At 43.3% G+C, this 21957-nt stretch overlaps 1 protein-coding gene across 8 annotated transcripts in view; it reads right to left on the minus strand.

The window, feature by feature from the left end:
- Positions 1 to 1720: 1720 nt before the first annotated feature.
- The window catches only part of MTMR3 (myotubularin related protein 3), a 216075-nt gene continuing 195838 nt past the window's right edge, over positions 1721 to 21957 (minus strand). For 2 of the 8 annotated variants that reach the window (XM_026660440.2, XM_026660437.2), the window contains 10 exons: positions 21499 to 21610; positions 20476 to 20671; positions 19934 to 20119; positions 17580 to 17750; positions 16130 to 16275; positions 13973 to 15371; positions 9408 to 9518; positions 8779 to 8867; positions 6150 to 6176; positions 1721 to 3080 (listed from right to left, as the gene is read on the minus strand). In XM_026660440.2, coding sequence (XP_026516225.1) covers positions 2909 to 3080; positions 6150 to 6176; positions 8779 to 8867; positions 9408 to 9518; positions 13973 to 15371; positions 16130 to 16275; positions 17580 to 17750; positions 19934 to 20119; positions 20476 to 20671; positions 21499 to 21610 — 2609 coding nt within the window. In that variant the 3' untranslated portion in view covers positions 1721 to 2908. Of the gene's footprint in view, positions 3081 to 3794; positions 5014 to 6149; positions 6177 to 8778; positions 8868 to 9407; positions 9519 to 13972; positions 15372 to 16129; positions 16276 to 17579; positions 17751 to 19933; positions 20120 to 20475; positions 20672 to 21498; positions 21611 to 21957 lie in introns of those variants that run through there. The other 6 variants (XM_026660443.1, XM_029913661.1, XM_026660439.2 and 3 more) reach the window with 6 other exon arrangements.

Here is a 21957-nt window from a genome sequence, read left to right on the forward strand (position 1 = left end):
GTAAATGTTACAGCATGGTTACTGCAGAGGATAGAAATGCACAGATCTCCTGTTTCCAAACCCCACTGAAACCGGATGTGAAGACTGTGGTGACCTAGGCCATTCTACACTGATGTGGTTGTGGTAATAAAATCATTGGCTCAAACTCTGAAATGTGATGGTCCATTCAGGGTAAGAAAAATCTGAGGTACAAAGGTAGATTTAACTCTCTTAACACCCAGTACTCCTGCCCAAGGGAAAAATGTATTGATTGTTATGGAGCAGTACCTGATGCTCCATATGTTTTCATACCAGAAAAACTAAGTTTAATGTTTTTCTTCTAAATTTAAGAGCACCAGTGTGCTCCTTGCAAAGAAGCTCAGTGGAAAAGAAAGCAAGAGGAGGCTTATGACAAGCTCCTTTATGAAAGGTTTCCTGGTGTTTCTGTTGAACCTCAAATATTTCACCTACGAAGGACAGCAAGAAAAATAAATTAGGAAGTGTATTAGCAAATGCTCCCATGCAAAACTCTAAACTTTATTCACCTTTATTTATATATTTAACATTTCTAAAGTATTTACTTCTTGCTTTGACAAAAATGAAAAATATAGGAGCACTTTACTCCTCCTTAGGAGAGAAGGGTTATATATACAGCTATGGAGAGATATCGGTTCCCCCTTTACATACAAAGAAAAATAATATTAATAAAAAAGTGCTTCATTGATCATAAAAGACTAAGAGCTGCAAGCATTTATTCACACTATATATCACATACCCAAAAAACCCGTATCATAACCTCTTGGCACCTGTCATTAGGAACTGCAGAATCTGACTTATTCCTGACTCTGCACCACAAAACCACACAATGTTAGTGTGTAGAACTACACCATGTCCACTAAGGTCAAGCTTCTAATCACTATCCTCAAAGGAAAAGCCAGAGAGATAGGAGCTGGTTTCTGTTCCAACCTTCTCAGCTGTACCTGGAACTGTAACCACTGTAGCAGTTCTAGTCAGGATTTTTACTGCATTTTCCCAGGAATAATTCATTTTCGATAAAACTTGAATTGGAGACCCTAGATTTTTCTTTGCTCTTCCCCTGCTGATGATTTCCAAGTGTTTCAAAACATGTACCAGGGAGGAGCCCAAAGAGCATTGTCACCAGACATCCTACCCTCTAAGCACATGGGCTCCTATGCTAAACCAGCATCTTGGAACATTCATTTTCATCTTGTAAATCTTCAGCTTACAATACAGCAGTGTATGCACCTTTCACAAGCAGTGTGAAAAGTTCAGACATCAAAAATAAAATACTTTGACATGTCTTTCCCCTAAGGTTCTACCAGCTATTCGGAGATGCTTCTCTCTTTATGAAGTTCACTCTAGGAGGTGTCATTTTGATGTTCTACTGAAGGCAAGTACCCCTCTAGCCCAAGACCCATTATAATTTCTTGCACCTCTGTACTCAGAAACTTTTACATACTCCAAGGGAATTTGTTCTACTTGAGCATGTCAGAAGTAGAAGCTGTCACAGCTTAGCCTAGACAATATATTATACATTATAATGTACTTTTCTTCCTTCTCCAAACTGCATTAAGCATACTGTATCAAAAGGAAAAGGGTGTGTGAGAGTACCAAATGTTCTCATTAAGCAATAGATATTCAAAAGACTCACAATTTAATGAGGTGGTTTTAAAAGTTGCTTTCAAATTGGGGGGGGGGGGGGGGAAATCCAGTTTTTTTTTTGGTTTTTGTTTAGATGCTTGTTTAGGATTATCAAGTCTACAGTATACAGATCACAGAATGAAAAGGAGGAAATGTTCCACAGACATGACAAGCATCAATGTACTTATTTTCACTGACTGGTAGCCTCAGGCCAGTGAAATTTTACTCAGCAAGATATCACAGCCATTCTATAGTTGCTTTGAAATCTCTCATTAAAGTGTGAGTCTGATCATCAGTATGACATTCAGTCTATGTTTGAATGCACCACAGTGAGTGCCCGATCAATGAACCAGCTCTGCATTCTGGATAAACTATTCTAAAAAAATGGGACAAGGGTAGTAGTTTAAAGGTCTCCTAATTTCCCTGACACCGTTTTCTTTATGATGAGTTACATTTACAGAACCTTACATAGAAGCACCAATGTAAAACCAGTCCTGAACAGGAAGCCATTCAATCCCCTTCCCTTTCACTTCCCTTAAATAAGCACATACTTTCCTTAGCCAAAGGTGTCCAGGTGTTTCCACTCAAAGCCACAGCCGGCTTGGCTAATGGCAATAAAAGATGTGGATTACATATGTAAATACAGAGCCGCTGAGTATGGTAATCTGTGATTGATCCCCCTTTCACGCAGTGAGGCTAAGTAAACCCACTCTAAGAACAGAGGGAGAGTCCTCTCTTGGGAAAGAGATTCCCATTTTTTCTAGCAGCAACAGTTTCCCAAACAGCAGTTTCTTGTTTGGAAGTAATAGGAGTGACTGAAAGCACTTGCACTGACATGACAGGTATTCACACTCCGCACGCTGTCTCTGGACTGATTCCCCTCCTCTCCTTTCCTCCATAAAATTGAGAAGTCTGTCTGCAGCACAGTTCAATGGTGGCGCAGCTAGAAGCATGAGGGAGACCTGGTCCTGGGCCCAGCCCCTTTCCCACTTCCCCAGTCTTCCAGAAAAACTAAAAAAAATACATACATATATACACACACACACACCAATAGGATAAAAAGGAAAGGGGGGAATAGCTGGAAAAGAAGAATTCCACAATCCAGTGGTACGTCCTAGAGTTCTGTCCCTCTGAGCAGTGATCCATGCCCAAACTCCAAAGTGCACGGCACGGCTTCTCCAGTCCTACCAGCCTCTGTCCACCAAGCATGTCTGTTTAGGAGAAGAGTCAGCATGGTCTTTTTCACCCTTCCTTCTAGGCTGGAGCTTCAATTTGAAGAGGCAGCGATGGGTTTATCCAGTTCAAGGTCAAGGCTGGAACTACTGGGATGCAAGCTGCTGTAGCAAGATTTGCAGACTCTGCTGGGTTCAAAGAGCTGTTGACTGGGAACTGGCACCTTCTGGTTACAGCAACTGGAGCAAAACACATTCCCACAATTCCTTGGATCAAGAACAGAAAGAGAGGAAAGAAATGGAAGAAAAAACAATTAGAAGCAATTTGATTTAGCGAGACAAGTTTTAATATTACAGTATGCCTTTGCAGGTGAACTAAGTGCTAGTGAAAGGGGTCAGACTGATAGCCCTGGAGACTGCAGTTATTCTCTAGACAACAGAGCAGAGGCAGAGACAGGGCAAGCTTCCCCTTCCAACCACACCCCTGTGTTTCACCACTGATGGGACCACCTCTAAAGCAGATAAGAGACTGAGTCTCCCATTTGTGATTCAATCACTGGCCTCTACTAAGGCCTTGGCTACACTGGCAATTCACAGCGCTGCACTTGCTGCGCTCAGGGGTGTGAAAAAACACCCCCTCTGAGCGCAGCGAGTGCAGCGCTGTAAAGCGCCAGTGTAATCAGCGCCTGCAGCGCTGCAAGCTACTCCCCTCGGAATCCGCTGTGAATCCGCGAGTGTAGCCAAGGCCTAAGACTTAGGTGCTTTTGAAATTTTACCCCAAGTGACTTGGGCAGCTATGTCCCATTTTCAGTGGGACTCACAGGCGTCTAAGGCTACAGTTGCACTAGAGAGTTTACAGTGGCGGAGCTGCACTGATGCAGCTTGCACCGTTGTAAGCTCCCTAATGTAACCCACCAACAGTGCTGTCTACACCGATGCTTAGGTCGGTGTCACTTACATCGCTCGGGCGGGGGGGGGGGGGGGGGGGGAGAAGGGGGCGCTTTTTCACACCCCTGAGCGATATAAGTTACACCGCAGTACGTGCTAGTGTAGATATAGCCTAAGTCACGTGACTTTGAAAATTTTACCCTCATGTTCAATTGTGGGGTGCACTAGGAACTGGACTGAGACCCCCAACTCAGTGGAAGTAGGCCAAAGAGCTGTTGGATGGTGAAGCTTCTGTTTACTACCAATCTTGTCCATATTTGAAACAGTGACCTAAAGGCTCCATGTCCCCATAATCCTATAACACTACAGTATTCCTTTTTGGGAAGTGAGAGTACAAAGGGGTAACTAAGCCTTTTTTCTTGTTTCTTACACGTATATGCTTTGGAAGATTTAAATATGGGCCAGATAAAATACGATAAAACTTTAACAAATGTAGTCTACCCACTACCTCCAAGATCCAATAAAGGTCTGTGCTGCGATGGTTGTAGCTCAGTGGAACCATAGCGGCATCATACTTCCGCACACAGAAAATGTGAAAATCAACCAGAACCATGCAAAGCCATGGGATAAGCAGCTGTGTATTCCATGCTTAGAAAGTGACAATAACAATGCAGCAGAACAAGCAGTCTTATACACATTCCTGTCAGGTGTCAGTCGGCGGAGGCATGCTGGCTCATGCACCTCAGGGGAGTCATGGATAAATTTGGAATCTTGAAAATGATTAAATTTTTCACCCCCACCCGCCCAAATCCTGGCTCTGATCATTCTAAGCTGAGGAGCACTATAGTTCACACCCCTGCCCTCCAAAACTAGGCAGGCATTATTAAGACGTTAACACTGTACTTCAGGGACCTGAAATTTTCAAATTTTACACAGAAGCTTCCAGAGTTTATCTGCTTGGCTTATGTTTTTCTCATTAACTCTTTGGTGCTAGGATTTTGTGCCGGTAGGGGCTTATGGGGGGAGATCTTGATTTCCTGCTGCCTAGAGACTGATGGGCAGAAAAGTCTGAATGTGTCTAGCAGCCTTGATTAATCTTTCAATGCCAGGAGACAAGATTTCCTGATGCTAGTAACTGGTGGAGTGACAGACAGCAAAGGGAAATCCCATTTCTCACCTCAATGGGCTAATTTCCCCAGCTCTGCACAGCAGCTTCTGGTTATAAAGCTCTAACCTTAGCACTAGGAAACTCACTTTGGCTAGACTCGTACAGTGGTTTTTGAAGTCTTCGTATGGACTCCATTAGAAACTGCTATTAGAAAAAACCGCAGGAGTGAAAACAGTTTAATGCAATGCAATACCGAGAAGCCCGGCAGGAAAGCAGTTCAGATATTCTAGAGCTCTGTTTCAGAAAGGACAATTATCCAGCAGAAACTTACTGTTGACAGACTAGAACAAAATGGTTTTCTGGAGAAAAGCAGCAAAACATTTTTTAAAATCTGTTTAGATCAGCAGCTTGTCTCACACACCTGATCTGTTTTCTCTTAGGGTTCTCCCCCTAACTCCTGAAGGGCCTTGTACTCTGCTAGAGGTTCATTCAATCTCATCCATCTTGCCTCTTTAACAGACACCAGAAGCTCAATGGAAAATGTCATATTCCTCCTCTGAGAGACGACCTGACTTTTGCTTTCCCAACATCCTGCTATCACTCCCACCTTCTCTCGCCAAGTAATAAACATCTACCCTTACCCTTTCTCCGCCAGGCTCTACTTACTTGCTTCCCCCAAGGTATTTTTTACTACTGATAAAATGGCACAGCCACACCAGCACTCTCCTATATCATTCACACTTCACAAAATACTCAGACATAAAGGAAAAGGGTTCAAAATAAACTGGTAAGAATTAAATTTGTAGGTTGCTCCTTGCAATTAGAAGTGAAGCATTCACAGATTCCAAGGCCAGATCATGATCATCTAGTCTGATCCTCTGAATAACCCCTTGTAGAACTTCCCCAAAATAATTCCAATCTTGGTTTAAACATCCAATCTTGATTTGAAAATTGTCAATGGAGAATCCACCACGACCCTTGGTAAGTTGTTCCAAGGGTTAATTACTCGCACTGTTAAAAATGTATGCCTTATATCCAGTCTGAATTTTGTTTCTTGTTTCTCAAACAAATGACTCACTGAAGTGGGGGTTAGTTTGAACTGTGATGTGGATTACATAACAAAAAGCTGAGTCCTAAATGCCTTTCTGTGGAAAGAGCTGCTTGATCAGTCATATGAAACTAAACACCTGACAGGCTGTACTATCCACCCAGGATTCATTTCTGGTGTTTTCTGGACAAGTGAAGAACAAAGATGAGGGCAGGGAGAAATAAAGTTAGTTTGGAGAAGTTATCAAAGAAATGCAGATAGACAACAGACAGAGGCTGTTGCAAATGCTCACCAGGTTTGATCAACACGTTCAATGTCCCTGCAGGGAGGGGAGAAAGAGCTCAGAGGGGAAACTAGTAAAAGACACAAATGGTGCCAACAAAGGACACTGAAGTTTCTTTAACTTGCTCAAGAGTAAAGAATATGTGGTTTTCAACCTCATTTTCGCCCTCACAGGGACAGGGTGAGCAGGTCCACCCTGTGCAGCAGGATTAATGAAACATTAAGATATGAAAACATTTGATCTTCTTGTTGTAGGTCACTTATTTCTTGCTAGTCCCTTGAAAGCCATCTCAACCAATATGGATGGCCTGTTCCAACCAGGTTGGAAACTCTGAGAATGGCATGCAATGCACGAACTAAATGGCAATTTGCAATAAAACCTGAATCCCTGAAGGGATTATAATTCCCAGGGTCTTTAGGCATGTCCAGTGTACACACCGAACAGGAGCCCTCTAGAGCCTAGGCCTGGAAAGTTGTAGGCTAAGTGGCAAAGCGATTCCAGGGAGACAGAGGAAGCAAGATGTCAGTGCTAAATGGGAAACGCTTTGCAATGGACAACTAAAATAAGCAAACCCACTAGAGAAAGGACAGAGGAAAACAGCAGAGCTCAATTCTCACCAAATATGTCAGATGTATGTAATTTTAATACCTAGCATTTATACTTTTCATCTGAAGCTGTAAGTCATATATATATATACACAGATGAGGAATCTTGGGAAAATCAAAACTGCTCAACTTATTCTAGTCATTCTTTACTGGGTTTGTTTATCTTCTCAAAAGAACAAAATATAAAAATGGACACAAAGCACAGCAGATGCTTTAACTCATTGCTGCTTCAAAGGGCAATACAGCATCAAAAACAGATGATCACCATCTGTTTAAGTGCTATCTTCTCTGATCATCTTGTCTGCTCCGATATCCAACAACGGGATTCAGTAATATAGGGATACACCTTCATTCCCTGAAGCATGAAAATATGATTTATAAAGAGGGGGTTACTTACCTGTAACTGGAGTTTCTTCAAGGTATGTGGTCCCTAACTGTATTCCACTGAGGGTTATGCGCATGCACCATGCACCCAGAGCTGGAGCTTTTCTAAGTAGTATTACTCGTTGGTCTGCTCATGCACCCTTGTGCCACCCTGTAGTTTCGCTTGAGGCGATAAAGGGTAGGGCAGACCGACCGCGTCTCCAGTTCCTTCTCCACCGTAGACATACCAGATCCCCAACAGAGGAGAAGGAGGGTGGGATTGGAATACAGATAGGGATCACACATCTCAAAGAATCTCCAGTTACAGGTAAGTAACCTCCTCTTCTTCTTTGAGTGACAGTCCTATTGTATTCCACTGAGGGTGATTAACAAGCAATACCTATATAGGAGGCGGGAGCGAGGAAGATGACGGAACCGTGGAATGGAGGACCACTGCACCGAATGCTGAATGAGGCGTCCATCGCGGAATCATATACTGGAGTATAGTGAGAGGAAAAGGTGTGTACCGAATTCTACGTGGCTGCCTTACCTATGTGTACAAGGGGCACGATGTGGAGTGCGGCTGTGGTTGATGCTTGCAGTCTCATGGAATGGACTCATATCCCTCAGGTGGGGATCATCCCAACAATTGGTAGCAGCGTATAATACATCCTGAGACCTACTTGGAGATTCTCTGAGTGGAGATGGCCTGTCCCTTAATTCTCTTCACTACGGAAACAAATAGCCTGGGCAACTTTTGAAATGGCTTCATCCTTTGTAGGTAAAAGGCCAGGGTCCTATCTACATCGAGGGAATGGAGTTGCCATTCCTCATGAGAGCTGTGTGGTTTGGGGAAAAAGTAGGTAAATGGATGGGTTGGTTGAGGTGGAATTGGGAAACCACTTTTGGAAGAAATCTGGGATGTAGTTTCACTGAAACCTTGTATTTATGGAATGTGGTGAACGGAGGGTTTTCCCATCATGGCCCACAGTTTGCCAACCCTCCTCACTGGGATTCTCTGTCCCAAGCCAGGATGCTACTTAATCAATAGGCCAGTGCCACCTGGTGCTATCTAGCATGGCCCCCTATCAGCAATAGGTTTGGCTCAGGCTAATCCAATGAGCTTGTACTTCAGGCAGGCGTCCATTTCAGAAACCTTTACACAAGCAATTGGGGGGGGGGGGGTAAGAGTGTCAGAGCAGAGGAAAAAGAGACAGAAAGTAGCAGATTCCCTGCCAGTGACTGAAAAAGATGTGATTCCTATGTTGGTTGTACTGAATGGGAAAAGGTTTAGACAATATTTTATAACATTTACATTTACTTAAAAAAATATGCCTGCAAAGAGCAGACTGTCTCTGAATCACAATTTAAGGGAAAAGGAAGGCTGACTCTGTTTGAACGGGTATGGAGCTGATAGCAGGTTTGGCTTTTGAAATAGACATTGCAAATAAATTGGGACCCAAGAGCAAAAACAGCCTTGTTTTCCCAAAGAAGGCTGGATTCCTTGCTTCAGCAGTGCATATGGTCCTCCTACTCTAGAATTTCTCTTATCCAGACATCCTTCCTAGTCTTTCCTAAATTACGAGAAACAGAATGGTCAGTTCAACTCAGGACAGCCTCGCTGTTCAGCTGCTTCCCCTTTCACCTTCAACTCTCTATGAACAGGTTACCTGCAGTGGTGCTTCCTGCTGGCAAGCCAGAATGTACTGTCACAGCCATAGCAGTGTGCAGCGAGGTGGTCTGGAAGCCATCGTGTCACCTGTGAAACACAGAACACAAAGACAAATTTGTCAAGGAGACAGCCCTTGAAAAATCAGTCTGGCCTGAGCGTATAAAGCCCATGAAGAGCACAGACACGGACACGTGCCCCCTGCTACTTAAATTGGACAGATTCAATCCTGGCAATACTGAAAGAAAGAGAAGACAGAAATCTTCTCCTCGGAAAGTGATCCACCAAATTCCCTCCAGCCACACAGAGAAGAAGTCCTAATTTATAGCTCACTGATTTCTTTCTATACTTCAAAAGGTACCCAAGCCAAACATGTTTACAGGGAACGTGTTAGTCCAGGTTTCCTTCAGCTATTGTCTTTCCATGGTTTCTCAAAAATTGTTCATAGACACCTGACTGCAGAGGGCTCCTCGGCACAGATATTTGAAGTGTTAGAGATAAGTGAGGGCAAGGGGGATAGTTTACAAGAACTGGTGTGACCATGGGGCTGTAGTATAACCATGTTATGGAGATCATGTCCTAACAGAAGGAAAGAGGGAGGAATATCACAGACAGAGATTTAGTCTGTACCTCTGTGTCCTGTTTATCCACCTGCTCCCAGCTGGCTTCAGAGAAAATCTCTGTGCTGCAGCGAGACAAGCAGTTCTGATCCAGATTGCTTTCCGAGTCGGGTATTGAAGTCTGTTGGCAAACAAACACAGCTGAACAGAACCTGCACATACTCCCACTTCCACACGAACCAGAAGTAAACAGTTGGGAAGGGGGAATCTGTGCACCTCCTGCTAGGAAAAGATAGATTATGCTTGGACTGGAGGGGCTCAGGTCAGATATACTTACATACCTATAATTTAGGTTGTGCCAGTACAGACAAGAGTTCTATCTGGGATGGGACTAAATGTGCAACAAGTGAGGCAGTTTGCTTGTGTAATGGTGTTCTGCAACAGGACAGAATGAAACTGTTAACCCTTTAATGCTGGACATGGGGTTAAAATCTACCTGTTGCAGTGTATGTGCAAGTTTCCGGACACATAGCAAATGATTAACAGTGGGCACCTCACAAATTTCACAGCTGTACCCTGTCACTCCAATTTCTCAGCCCTATCTCCTTTCCAAAGTTCTTTCATTTTAAAAAACAATATTTATAATATGTATGCCTTGCTGTTTCTGATAGTTCCTTTGGGAAGATGCAAGTTAAAATCAAACATGTAGAGGTAAGGATTAGAGCCCACTTCCACAAGTAAGTCTTTGGACTGATGCGTCCTTGCCAGGTTGAACTTTATTTCAACTGACTTTGGTCAAAGGACACACATGACAGCTCTTCCAGACATGAGAGATTCAAGAACTTTTGTTCTCCACCTTTCAGTGCTGGAGAGCTGGTACCTCTGATGCTAGCTTAGAGAATATACCTATCAAGACCAGGCAGAAATAAAAGATAGAGACTAGGACCCAGGTTTGTAAAAGTATGTAGGTGCCTAAAGATGTAGATAGGCACCTAAGTGCTTTTGAAAATCCATTTCAATCTGCCCATACATTACACATTGTGAAGGCCCTTATCTCAATAAGAATACTTTGAATTGGGTCACATTTCTGTCAGGAACCCAAGCTCCAGCTAATGAGAGAAGACCATTTTGAATGATGCTCAGCAGACCTTGCAGTCACAAAATCAGCATTTAGCAATTATTATATTAGCTGCAACCTCAGTGGCCCAAGAAGTTCATGCAAGTCTTTCCCAATGAATGCGCCTAGGACTATCCAGCCCCTCTGTCAACTATACCCTTTTGCCACTTCCAAAGAATGCTTATAAACATTACTCCTGGGGGAATTCTGCGCCACTGTGCAATGCAGAATTTGTGCAGAATTAATGTTCTGCACAGAATTTCCTTTTTCCCCTCATAGAAATGGTTCTGCAGAGCTGCTGGCCACCACTAGGGGCCACTAGACCCAGCAGAGCTCAGCTCCCCAGCTTGCAAATAGAAGACACTGCCAGGGGAAGGGGGAGCTGGAGGGTTCCTGGCAGCTGCAGTCCCCGACACACCCTGAAAGAAAGACATGGTGTGCACTACAGGGAACTCCGTACAAGCCCAGGACCCAGCATCAGGGTGTTTCTTTCTCTGGATCCCTGGGCTCTGGGGGTGTGAGTGTATAGGATGTGGGGCACCCCTCAGCTGGGCACTGAGGGCAGGGGGTGCATATGTCTGGGCTGGGGAACGCACCGCAGCTGGCTTTGGAGGGGTAGGGGGTGCAGGTGTCTGGGCTGGGGGTGCCCTGCAGCTGGGCTCTGGGGGGTAGGGGTGCAGGTGTCTGGGCTCGGAACAGGGGGTGTAGATGTCTGGGCTGGGGGATGACCCATGGCTGGGCTCTGGGGGGTAGGGGATGTAGATGTCTGGGCTGTGGAGGCACCCTGTGGCTGGGCTTTGGGGGGAGGGAGGGAGAGGGGGGTGCAGGTGTTTGGGTCCCTGGCTGGAGGGGGCAGAGAAGCAGGAACTGGGTTGTCGTAGGGTTTTCTTTAACTCTCTAGTCCTGGGGGAATTTTTGTTGTTGTCTGTATTGTTATAGACATAGTTGCTGACAGATATTCAAAATAATTGAAACTGGTGTGATTATATAATGTTATTTTGACAAATAAATTATGCAGCGTTTTAAAATATTGTGCACAGAATTTTTAATTTTTTGCACAGAATTCCCCCCAGGAGTAAAACCTGTAAATATTGTAAATGTAAATCTTTTATAATTCTGTAGCTGTACAAAATATACACACTACATGTAAAATGAGGCGTCCGGTGGCACCTAGAAGTGGGGTTTTTTACCCACGAAAGCTTATGCCCAAATAAATCTGTCTTTAAAGGTGCCACCAGATGCCTCATTGTTTTTGTGGATACAGACTAACACGGCTACCCCTCTGATACTTGACACACTACATGTGTGTATAGAGAGTGAAGTTTTCATTATTATTGTAATTTGTATTGTGGTAGTGTTCAGAGACCTCATTCAGGATCAGTATCCCAATGTACTATGTGCTGTTCAAACACATAGGAAGACATGGTCCCTGCTCCAAGGAGTTTACAATCTGAGTATTCCCTTATGCCTCCCCTACCATCCTCATCCTTTCCATCCCCTCCCCCATTCCTTCTCTGCTGCTTTCCACCTCCCTCTCTCTAACTCTTTGCTCTTCCCTTCTCTAAACTAACTGACAGGCCTCTGAAAAAAGACGCCACAAACACAGTTGCTTGGTGGTAGAGGGGCTTCAAAGTTCCAGTGGCTCCTGCTGTTTGTTTTTTGAAGCTACGCTACCACCAAGAAGCAGAGTGAAGTAGGGGCATTGGCTTCTTTTTTGAAGTCTTGTTACTGCAGTTTAATTCAAACGGGAGGAATAGGCAAAAATAGGTAAGGGGAGGAGGATTGAAGGGAATTTAAAAATTCACCACACCCACATGTGCCCAATGTATTTGCTTTACCTACAGATTATATATTTACAATTACAAACTTGTGGATACTACACAATTTGTAATCTTTTTATAGTATCCATAATGTTGCAACAACTACATACGTGATGTAGTCTAGCTGTAGCAAACATACTACACTCAAACTATGCTCAAGATTCAGGTCCTACTCTAGCTGCTTTAAGAAGCTTTAATGTGGCAAAGCTATAAAAGCTGGCTTTACTGGCACTTGAAGACTCCCCTTTTGTAAGGGAAATCCCTGGGTGGCAGAGGCAGCATAGCAACTCTAAGTCGCCACCACTACTGAGCCTAGTGTAGGCCACATCTTTGAGGGAAGGGGACATGGCCCACATCCCTGTGCCTCAGTGGTTCCCAGCTCCCAGAACAACCACCTTTGCACCCGCCTCTCAGTGGTTTGCGCATTGGCCTGTTAAACCCAGGGTTGTGAGTTCAATCCTTGAGGGGGCCACTTAGGGATCTGGGGCAAAAATCAGTACTTTGGTCCTGCTAGTGAAGGCAGGGGGCTGGACTCGATGACCTTTCGAGGTCCCTTCCAGTTCTATGAGATAGGTATATCTCCATATATTACTTTGCATTTATCAACATTGAATTTCATTGATTATGCCAAGGACCAAAGGGCCAGTCATAAAATCATAGACTATCAGGGTTGGAAGAGATCTCAGGAGGTCATCTAGTCCACCCCCCTGCTCGAAGCAGGACCAACCCCAACTAAATCATTCCAGCCAGTCCTATAGATCTGGCCCAATAAATTATATGTAAATGTTTAAAAAGTTCTCTCAACCATTTTATGGGCACAGCAAAAACTGTGTAAAGACACCGTGATTAGCCTCATTCCACAGCACACCAAAGGTGTGTGTAAATTAGGACGGTCAAACAATTAAAAAAAATAATCGCGAGATTTAAAAAATAGTCGCGATTAATCACAGTTTTAATCGCACTGTTAAACAATAGAATACCAATTTAAATGTATTATAAATATTTGTGGATGTTTTTCTACATTTTTAAATACATTAATTTCAATTATAACAGAATACAAAGCTCACTTTATATTATTATTTTTTATTACAAATATTTGCACTGTAAAAAAGATTAAAAAAAGATAGTGCAATCTACAAGTCAAAGCATGAAAGGGCCTATGAATAGTTAGCATATCTGGCACATAAATACCTTGCAACACTGGCTACAATAATGCCATGCGAATGCCTGTTCTCACTTTCAGGTGACATTGTTAATAACAAGTGGGCAGCATTATCTCCCGTAAATGTAAACAAACTTGTTTGTCTTAGTGGTTGGCTGAACAAGTAGGACTGAGTGGATTTGTAGGCTCTAAAGTTTTACATTGTTTTGTTTTTGAGTGCAGTTATGTGAAAAAAAAATCTACATTTGTAAGTTGCACTTTCACAATAAAGAGATTGCACCTGAAAGTGAGAACAGCATGCTCTTTTCAGCATAGACTCACAGGACTGGAAGGGACCTCGAGAGGTCATCTAGTCCAGTCCCCTGCACTCATGGCATGACTGAGACTTTTAAAAAAAATATTACCATAACCAAAATTCACTGTCTAACCAAACAACAATATTTCTTACCAAACAGCTGACTTACTCCTGTGGGCTCCAGAAATGTGATTAACCAATCCACTATTGTCAGCAGTGGCTGAATTACTATTACACTTACCACTTCATCCCCATAATCGCCATTGAAACGTAGTGAACTATTCAGGTACTGGCTCTCCAACCGGCTCCTCAACTCCTGCACTTGCTTCTTCAATATCTCCACTTCCTGCTGATGCCCAGTTTCAATCTGACGCAGGCGCTGCTGGATAACATCAGTGTAGATTGGCATCCCATCATCATCCAAGTGGCTCCTGGTGGGTTGGTCTGGGCTGCTAACTGTCTGTTGCCTCCCAGAATGGCCATGCACCCACTTATGGTGCAAGTTCCTCAAGTGAAACTGGGCAGAACTACAACTAGCTGTAGAGACCTGCCAGCTCAGAGAGGTTTTGATCCTATCATCCTCTCCATTCACACAGTGTCCATTTGCTGCAGGGTATTTCTGGGTAATATTAAATCCTGCAGGTTTCTCTGTCACCTTGTTCTCAGTCTCCAGCTCCCCATTACACACAATCTCATCTTTACATTCAGTTAAAGGCAAGGCACAAGGGGAAGGCATTGAGCTGTGTGTGTTGCTGCTGTTAGAAGTCCTGTTTACTTTTGTTCCCAGTCTGTGTAGCTCTATCATGTTTTCCCCCTCAGGTCTGTTTTCAGTTGTTTGAGAAAGTTCTTCAGCACTGTTGTCCATCAGACGAGGTCCGTGGCGAGCGCCTTTCTGAATCAGCTCTTGCTTTGCTCCATTCTCTGTTAAAGTTTCGGTAGAACTTTCCATGTTGGATGTTTTTGCCTCATGTTGGATTGTGATGGGCAATGGAGGGCTCTCTGCTTCTATATTAAGTCTACTAACACCTTCCTCCACATTCTTCTGAATGTCACTATTTACAGTACTCTCCAAGGGGACAGTTTGTAGTCCTTTCACCGGAAGTAACTTCTGGATACTGTTACTGAGATCCATAGGCTCCTCCTGTTGTCTTTTAAGCTCAGAAGAACCTTGTGAAACTGGATGTGGATTGGACACTGGATTGTTTATTAAAGTATCTGTATCCATCTCAGTCTTTTCATAGAGGCCATCAACATACCCATCAAGATTTTCAGTTCTGTTCTCCTTACCCAGGATAACCTCCTCCTCATCCTCTTTGCCTGTTGTCTCCAGGGTACCCCTCAAGAGCTCCTCCAGACCAACATCCTCTTTGGTGGCCTCCTGCAAAATGTTCTCCATCTGTCCCTCTGCCACGCCAGCTGCAACTGAAAGCTCTGCTCCAACAAGAGCCCTGCCTTGTTTGCTCAGGCTGTCCCCATCAAATGGATCATCCCCTGGGTTGCCAAGGCTGCTCAGCTCCAGGGACCTACGGTGCTCTTGCCACTTTTCATTTAGGCTGGGATCACTACTACGTCGGTTAGTTGTAGGCACGTTGCTGTCGCAGGCCGTTGTCAGATTGTCAAACGATCTTGTCTTTGGTAGCCTACAGAGGTACAAAATCAGAATCAAAAGTTACTTTTTAAAATATTTAATTACACAGGTTATTATTAATGAGCTCCCCCATTTTGAAATCACAACCAGTCACTCACTACTGTGGAGTTCTGCAATGCACTACGGTTTTATCTAACAGTACAGTCTGATCATTTATGGTTCAAAGTTGCTCCAGCACCGTCCCATCTGGCCTTCTCTCTCCATCAAGAAAATTTCTTCAACTAATCTTCAGACGTTCCCAGAATCATCCCTCTACACCAAAGCTCCACTTCCTAACTAGCATGCACCCAGAATCATCTGACTGGAAAAGGCTTCTCTAAAGAGAAGGGAAGCAGTAGTTACATGAATGTAATACAGAAAAAAAGCAGTGTGCACAACGAATGCAAGGCAGCCCTGAAGGTGCTATATCCCATATTTTCTGGCCTCCACAATACAGAGGCAGTACACCAAAGCAGAATAAATTCTGCAATTGGGGACAGAACCTGGGATGTTATTTGGGGATACTCCGTATACTGAACTGTGTTTTATCTGTTAATTTATTTCAAACCTATTTTCTGCTCTAATGTGTTTGTTACACAATAATCCAGGAAGCTGAATACTTTCAAAATTGAAATGACCATACAGGGGTTTTGTTAGTCATTTAAACAGTCCCACACCTTCCTCCCACACCAAGTGCTCCTCTCCCTAAATCCCACAACATTCTCTGTTGATCTTACTTTACAGGATGGGATTTCTGGGCTCTAGGCTCACCTGCCCAGAGACTGATCTTCAGGGCTGGAGCCTGGAACTGGGTAAGGGGCACAGGTGTCATCAGCAGGGGTGGAGGGGGAAGAACATGGTAGGTAAACAGCACTCCAGAGCATTAAATTACGCACATGACACACTGGATACAGCACCTAGAAAGAGAAAATGTGGCATGTTCATGTTTAGGAACATTAATCCGTCTCTCTCCAGGAATTTTGCTACTTTAATTTTACAGCTCAGGTTTGCAGTCCAGAGGTTCTACTGGATTTGGGGTCTAAGTAGCAACAATGGCATTTTTAATAATTTACTCGTAGCTATCAAGTTGTTATCCTTTCCTTCAGATATGGGGATTTTGGGAGGGGAAGGGTTTAAATAACTTAGAAAAATCCTTACTTCCATAAACACAGTGACATTTTAACAGTTCTCTACAGGTTCTTATAGCATGCCCATCACCACAATATCTGAATGCCTAACATATTATTCTATCAAATATACATAAAGATGACTGTGCCTCTCTCCCCCAAGTCCCTCGTGAGAGTTTATTACTATGGGAGAACTAACTGAAAAAGTGAAAGTGATGAAATTAGATATGTTCAAAGACTTCCATAACATTTTTTGTTATGCCAGTTTTTTGACAAAATTATCTGGGAGTTTAAGATATCTTATGACACAACTCTTATCCCCCCAGCGTAACTTGACAGAGATCTCTTGTTGGTAACCATATCTTGTCAAGCACACAAAATATTTTATTACAAGGAATACAGCATATATCTGACATAGAGATACTCTCTATGGCTGCATTTGGTATGTCCCAGTGGTCTGCTGAAGACAATGTAATGTAAATGCTTCAGAAAGATGGCTCTGGTGGTGTGGGAGTGCATGGCATAGCAGAGGTTAGCTAAGGCTATTCAAACATAAAACCTTGCTATGGCACTCAAATGGTAACTATCCACTGGGTAAGTTGAGGCATATCCATAAGAATATACATAAAAACGGCCATACTGGGTCAGACCAAAGGTCCATCTAGCCCAGTATCCTGTCTTCTGACAGTGGCCAATGCCAGGTGCACCACAGGGAATGAACAGAACAGGTAATCATCAAGTGATCTATCCCGTTGCCCATTCCCAGCTTCTGGCAAACAGGCTAGGGACACCATCCCTGTCCATCCTGGCTAATAGCCATTGATGGACCTATCTTCCATGAACTTATCTAGTTCTTTTTTGAACCCTGTTATAATCTTGGCTTTCACAACATCCTCTGGCAAGGAGTTTCACAGTTATCTTTAGGCAGTACATTCATGCAACAGGCAAAGTCAAATCATCACCCACAGGAATAACTGGGATGCTTCCTTGAGGTGGATATTTTCGGGACAGTCACTTTCCCCCACTCCCACAGTTGTAATGAAGAATCCCTAAAGGGACTCTCCCACAGGTGGTGGGGAATGAATGATACATACAGTTTCTGATTGGGAGGAGTAAAGCAGGTTTTTGAAGGCTTTGTTTGCTGCCCGCAGCAGAGACCAGACAGAACATGTCCTTTCCTGAGTATGTTTTTCTCCTCTCTCCTTCGCATTGTTGCACAGGAATGTACCAAAGAGGCAAGAGTAGGTGTGCTGCACCAATTTGACCTGTACAGACCAATACAGATAGAGTCATATGGCAGCATATATGGTGTATGTGAAAGATATAACTTTCATGCTTAAGAAGCAATTAATCTACCATTCATGTGAGGCTGTATATGTAAGGCTTTTGTGGAGGATGCCATATAAATCTATTTAGCATTTTTTGTATGCCTTCTTAGAAAGCTAATGACAAGAACATACCAGCACAATGGGCTCCTCTCCATTATGCACCATCATATTTGAATTATATAAAATGTTAGGAGGAAATAGAACATAAAGGTTGCATGTTTATTTACATGCTGTGTCTAAAACTTACATACTGAAACCAGGGCCCTGGAGGATATGGTAGAGAAGGGAATTTTTGACACAGTTGTCACATAACATCAATAAAGTAAAAAAGCACAGAGCTGGCAATAATAGGTTATCAAAGAATCATAGAATATCAGGGTTGGAAGGGACCTCAGGAGATCATCTAGTCCAACCCCTGCTCAAAGCAAGACCAACCCCAACTAAATCATCCCAGCCAGGCCTTTGTCAAGCCTGACCTTAAAAACATCCAAGGAAGGAGATTCCACCACCTCCCTAGGTAACCGAGTGCTTCACCACCCTCCTAGTGAAAATTTTTTCCGTAATATCCAACCTGAACCTCCCCCACTGCAACTTGAGACCATTGCTTCTTGTTCTGTCATCTGGTACCACTGAGAACAGTCTGGATCCATCCTCTTTGGAACCCCCTTTCAGGTAGTTGAAAGCAGCTATCAAATCCCACCTCATTCTTCTCTTCTGCAGACTAAACAATCCCAGTTCCCTCAGCCTTTCCTCATAAGTCATGTGCTCCAGCCCCCTCTTTCCAATTTTTCCACATCCTTCTTGTAGCGTGGGGCCCAAAACTGGACACAGTACTCCAGATGAGGCCTCACCAATGCTGAATAGAGGGGAACGATCACGTCCCTCAATTTGCTGGCAATGCCCCTACTTATACAGCCCAAAATACTGTTAGCCTTCTTGGCCACAAGGGCACACTGTTGACTCATATCCAGCTTCTCGTCCACTGTGAACCCTAGGTCCTTTTCTGCAGAACTGCCACCTAGCCATTCGGTCCCTCATCTGTAGCAGTGCATGGGATTCTTGCATCCTAAGTGCAGGACTCTGCATTTGTCCTTGTTGAACCTCATCAGATTTCTTTTGGCCCAATCCTCTAATTTGTCTAGGTCCCTCATCAGATTTCTTTTGGCCCAATCCTCTAATTTGTCTAGGTCCCTCTGTATCCTATCCCTACCCTCCAGCGTATCTACCATTCCTCCCAGTTTAGTGTCATCTGCAAACTTGCTGAGAGTGCAGTCCACACCATCTTCTGTCTTGTGGCACAAATGGAGACACAGGAAGCTCATCCAATCTAGATTGTAGCTCACTCCACACTATAGCCTCAATCCAGCAAAGCCCTTAAGAATGTACTTATCTTTAAGCATGTCAATAGTCCAATTGACTTCAATAGAACTACTTGTGTTAAAAGTTAAACACATGCTTAACTGCTTTGCTAGATTAGGGCCTTCAGCTCTAAAAAGACCAGAAGATGGAATTACTCAGGGGATTGGTGAAGCATTATAGAAACTTTCTCCTCTAGGTTGCCAGTTCAAATCCATCCATGTAGTTAGTGACTGACAATAAAGGTGTGACTGGCTTGGTGCCCTTGAGATGTGACTTCAGTAGCCTTAGCCAAACTTCTCAGAGGACAGTTGTCAATACCAGAAAAGCCACACTTTCTAGGCAGTTTTAGCAGAGAAAGAGAATGGAAACTCCTTCTTGCTCTTAGAGACATCCTCTCCAAGTCAGGATGAAATAGCGTAGCGGAGAAGTGCTGGGGAAGTTTGCATTGCCATTACCTGTGCTGTCCCTATTCTGTGGACATTTGAATCCAGGACATGATTTCTTTCTTTATTTAAAGTTTAAAGGAAGTCCTAGAAGGCCCCATCCCTGCTTTCAGAGAGAACTGATCACAGATTCCATGAAGACAAGTGGTTTTGTCTGCCAGACAAGGCTCAACTGTTGTCACATCTGTTTATCAGGCTGCACTGTGACATAAGGTAGATGGGAAAATCGGAAACCCCTCAGGGCTATTCAGTGTGTTAGCTCTGTCTACTGGTTTAGAAGTATTTAATAAAACAGTAATCTCTCAAGCCACAACTCACAAGGAATGCTTCGTTAAACTCGAAAGAGCAAGGGAACTGCCTCTGGAGCTGATGGACGCAGTCCAACCACTGTAAAAATACTGGGCAGCGCTCATTTAGGTCATCCGAATTCTCACCATGGCCACAGCGATCTGCAAACTTGTGGCCAAAATCCAGCCATTCCATCTCCACTAGCACCTGGAAACCCTGAGGGAAAGAAAGTGTAGTTGAAGGTCTCCAGATTTTTTGTCAGTCCGAATGCAACAATTCTCCAGGACACAGTCTGAGACGTCTCATGGGAAGTATTCATGCTTAATATACCTGATTTCTTTTCAGAATTAATCATGTTTTCTTTCAACCTGCTTTTCTTCTATTTAATTCCCTTCACAATTAACCCACCATATCACTCAATAGCATCCATCAGATGCAGCAAGACTGGTGATAACATTAGTACATTTTCAGATGAGGAAACCTGAGTTCAATCATTCATAGCCTTCCCTATTAATCTGCAAAGAAACCCAAACTCAGCCGTCCTCCCATGCATCAATGGATGGTTTACAAACCTCTATGGTCCTGTAATATGGATCTAGCAGCAGTTTGGACAGCGCCACTATCTGTGGGGTTCGGTCCCAGCCATCCGAGCAGTGCACCAAGACTGGTCGCTGGTCTCTGTCTACTGCATGCACTACCAATAGTGCAGATTTCAGAAGCACAGACAAGTGCTGCAGCCACTTGGTACTTTCCAGTGCTGATAACCAACTAAAGAAAAACCAAGGGAGGATAGTTTATGCTCTCTTTAATGTTTCCCAGCTGAGATCTTTGAATTAAAAAAAATCAGAGTGATCATAATTAAACTCCTATTATAGTACTAAACAATGAGTGCTTTCCTTGAATCTATTTTTCACTTAAATTATCTTGTTAATGCTCTCACAAGTTTGCAGGAAATACAGACAGTCTACAGACAGTGAATACAGACAGTGAATGTGAAAGGCTCATGGCAGCAAATGAAGAACCAGGAGAAACTATTAGAGGAAAGAGGGTTGAAATGCTGCAGTGTTCTGGGGAAGATTCACGGTCAGAAGACCCCTCAGTTATTGTCACTGGAGGTCAGTTATACCATGGAAATGATGGGCTGGGTCTCCAGGGTGAGGATATTAGGCATGTGATAAGTTCATGGAGCAACACTAGTGCCTTTCAAAGGAAAGTCAGGCTGCTACACACTTCTGGGGTTAGATAGCATGTTACAATAGCAGTTTTAGAAAATCAGGGGAAAGCTGAAATATTGCAGGATGCACAGATGAGACTAACCAAGCCCACCTGACAGTAATACACACTAATATTAAAGCAAAGGATCCAATTTTGATCCCAGTCTCATTTGCTATCTCCATTTTAGAATTAATGAGTCAGTAACTTCCTTTTGCTCAAGCTATATGAAGTGAAAAATATAACTGTAGCATGTTTACAAAGAGAAGGCTGTGGAAGAATAAACACCTGCTTAATTCAGTCTAGAAAATATCAGGGGAAGAATGAGAGTTAGACACAAATATATAATTTAAGAAAGAAAAAAACCTCAAATGCCCACTTACTTTCCTGGGTCTGGCATCTGTGTGCAGAGCAAGCGCAGCGACTGAAAGCTCTTCCGGATAGAATGGATGTTTGCCATCCCCATGAACACCACTTCACAATTTGGATAATACTCTGTAGAAAATTATAAAAACCAAGAGGAGGAATTAAAAACAACATGAATATTAAGTTAAAAAAGCAGCTTTTCTATAAAAACAAACTGCTGCAGTTGTGGATTGATGAAATAGTGCCGTTTAGCACCATCTCCTGTAGACAAAAATTTGTGCTTGAACTTCAGCTGGTATTCCAGACTTTACAACAAATGGTGGAAAAACTGGAAGTACTGGTAACTATTGTGACAATATAAAGAAAATACATGTGCTTGTTTCTCTACTGAAATTATGATGGAGATCTAAGTCACTGTGCAGACTTATGAATCTTCCTTGCTGTCTGCTGTTAGGTGAAACAACACGTTAATGCAT

This window comes from Terrapene carolina, unplaced genomic scaffold (assembly GCF_002925995.2).
Source record: "Terrapene carolina triunguis isolate 2854851 unplaced genomic scaffold, T_m_triunguis-2.0 Scaffold782, whole genome shotgun sequence".
In the NCBI taxonomy this organism is placed as follows: Eukaryota; Metazoa; Chordata; order Testudines; family Emydidae; genus Terrapene; species Terrapene triunguis.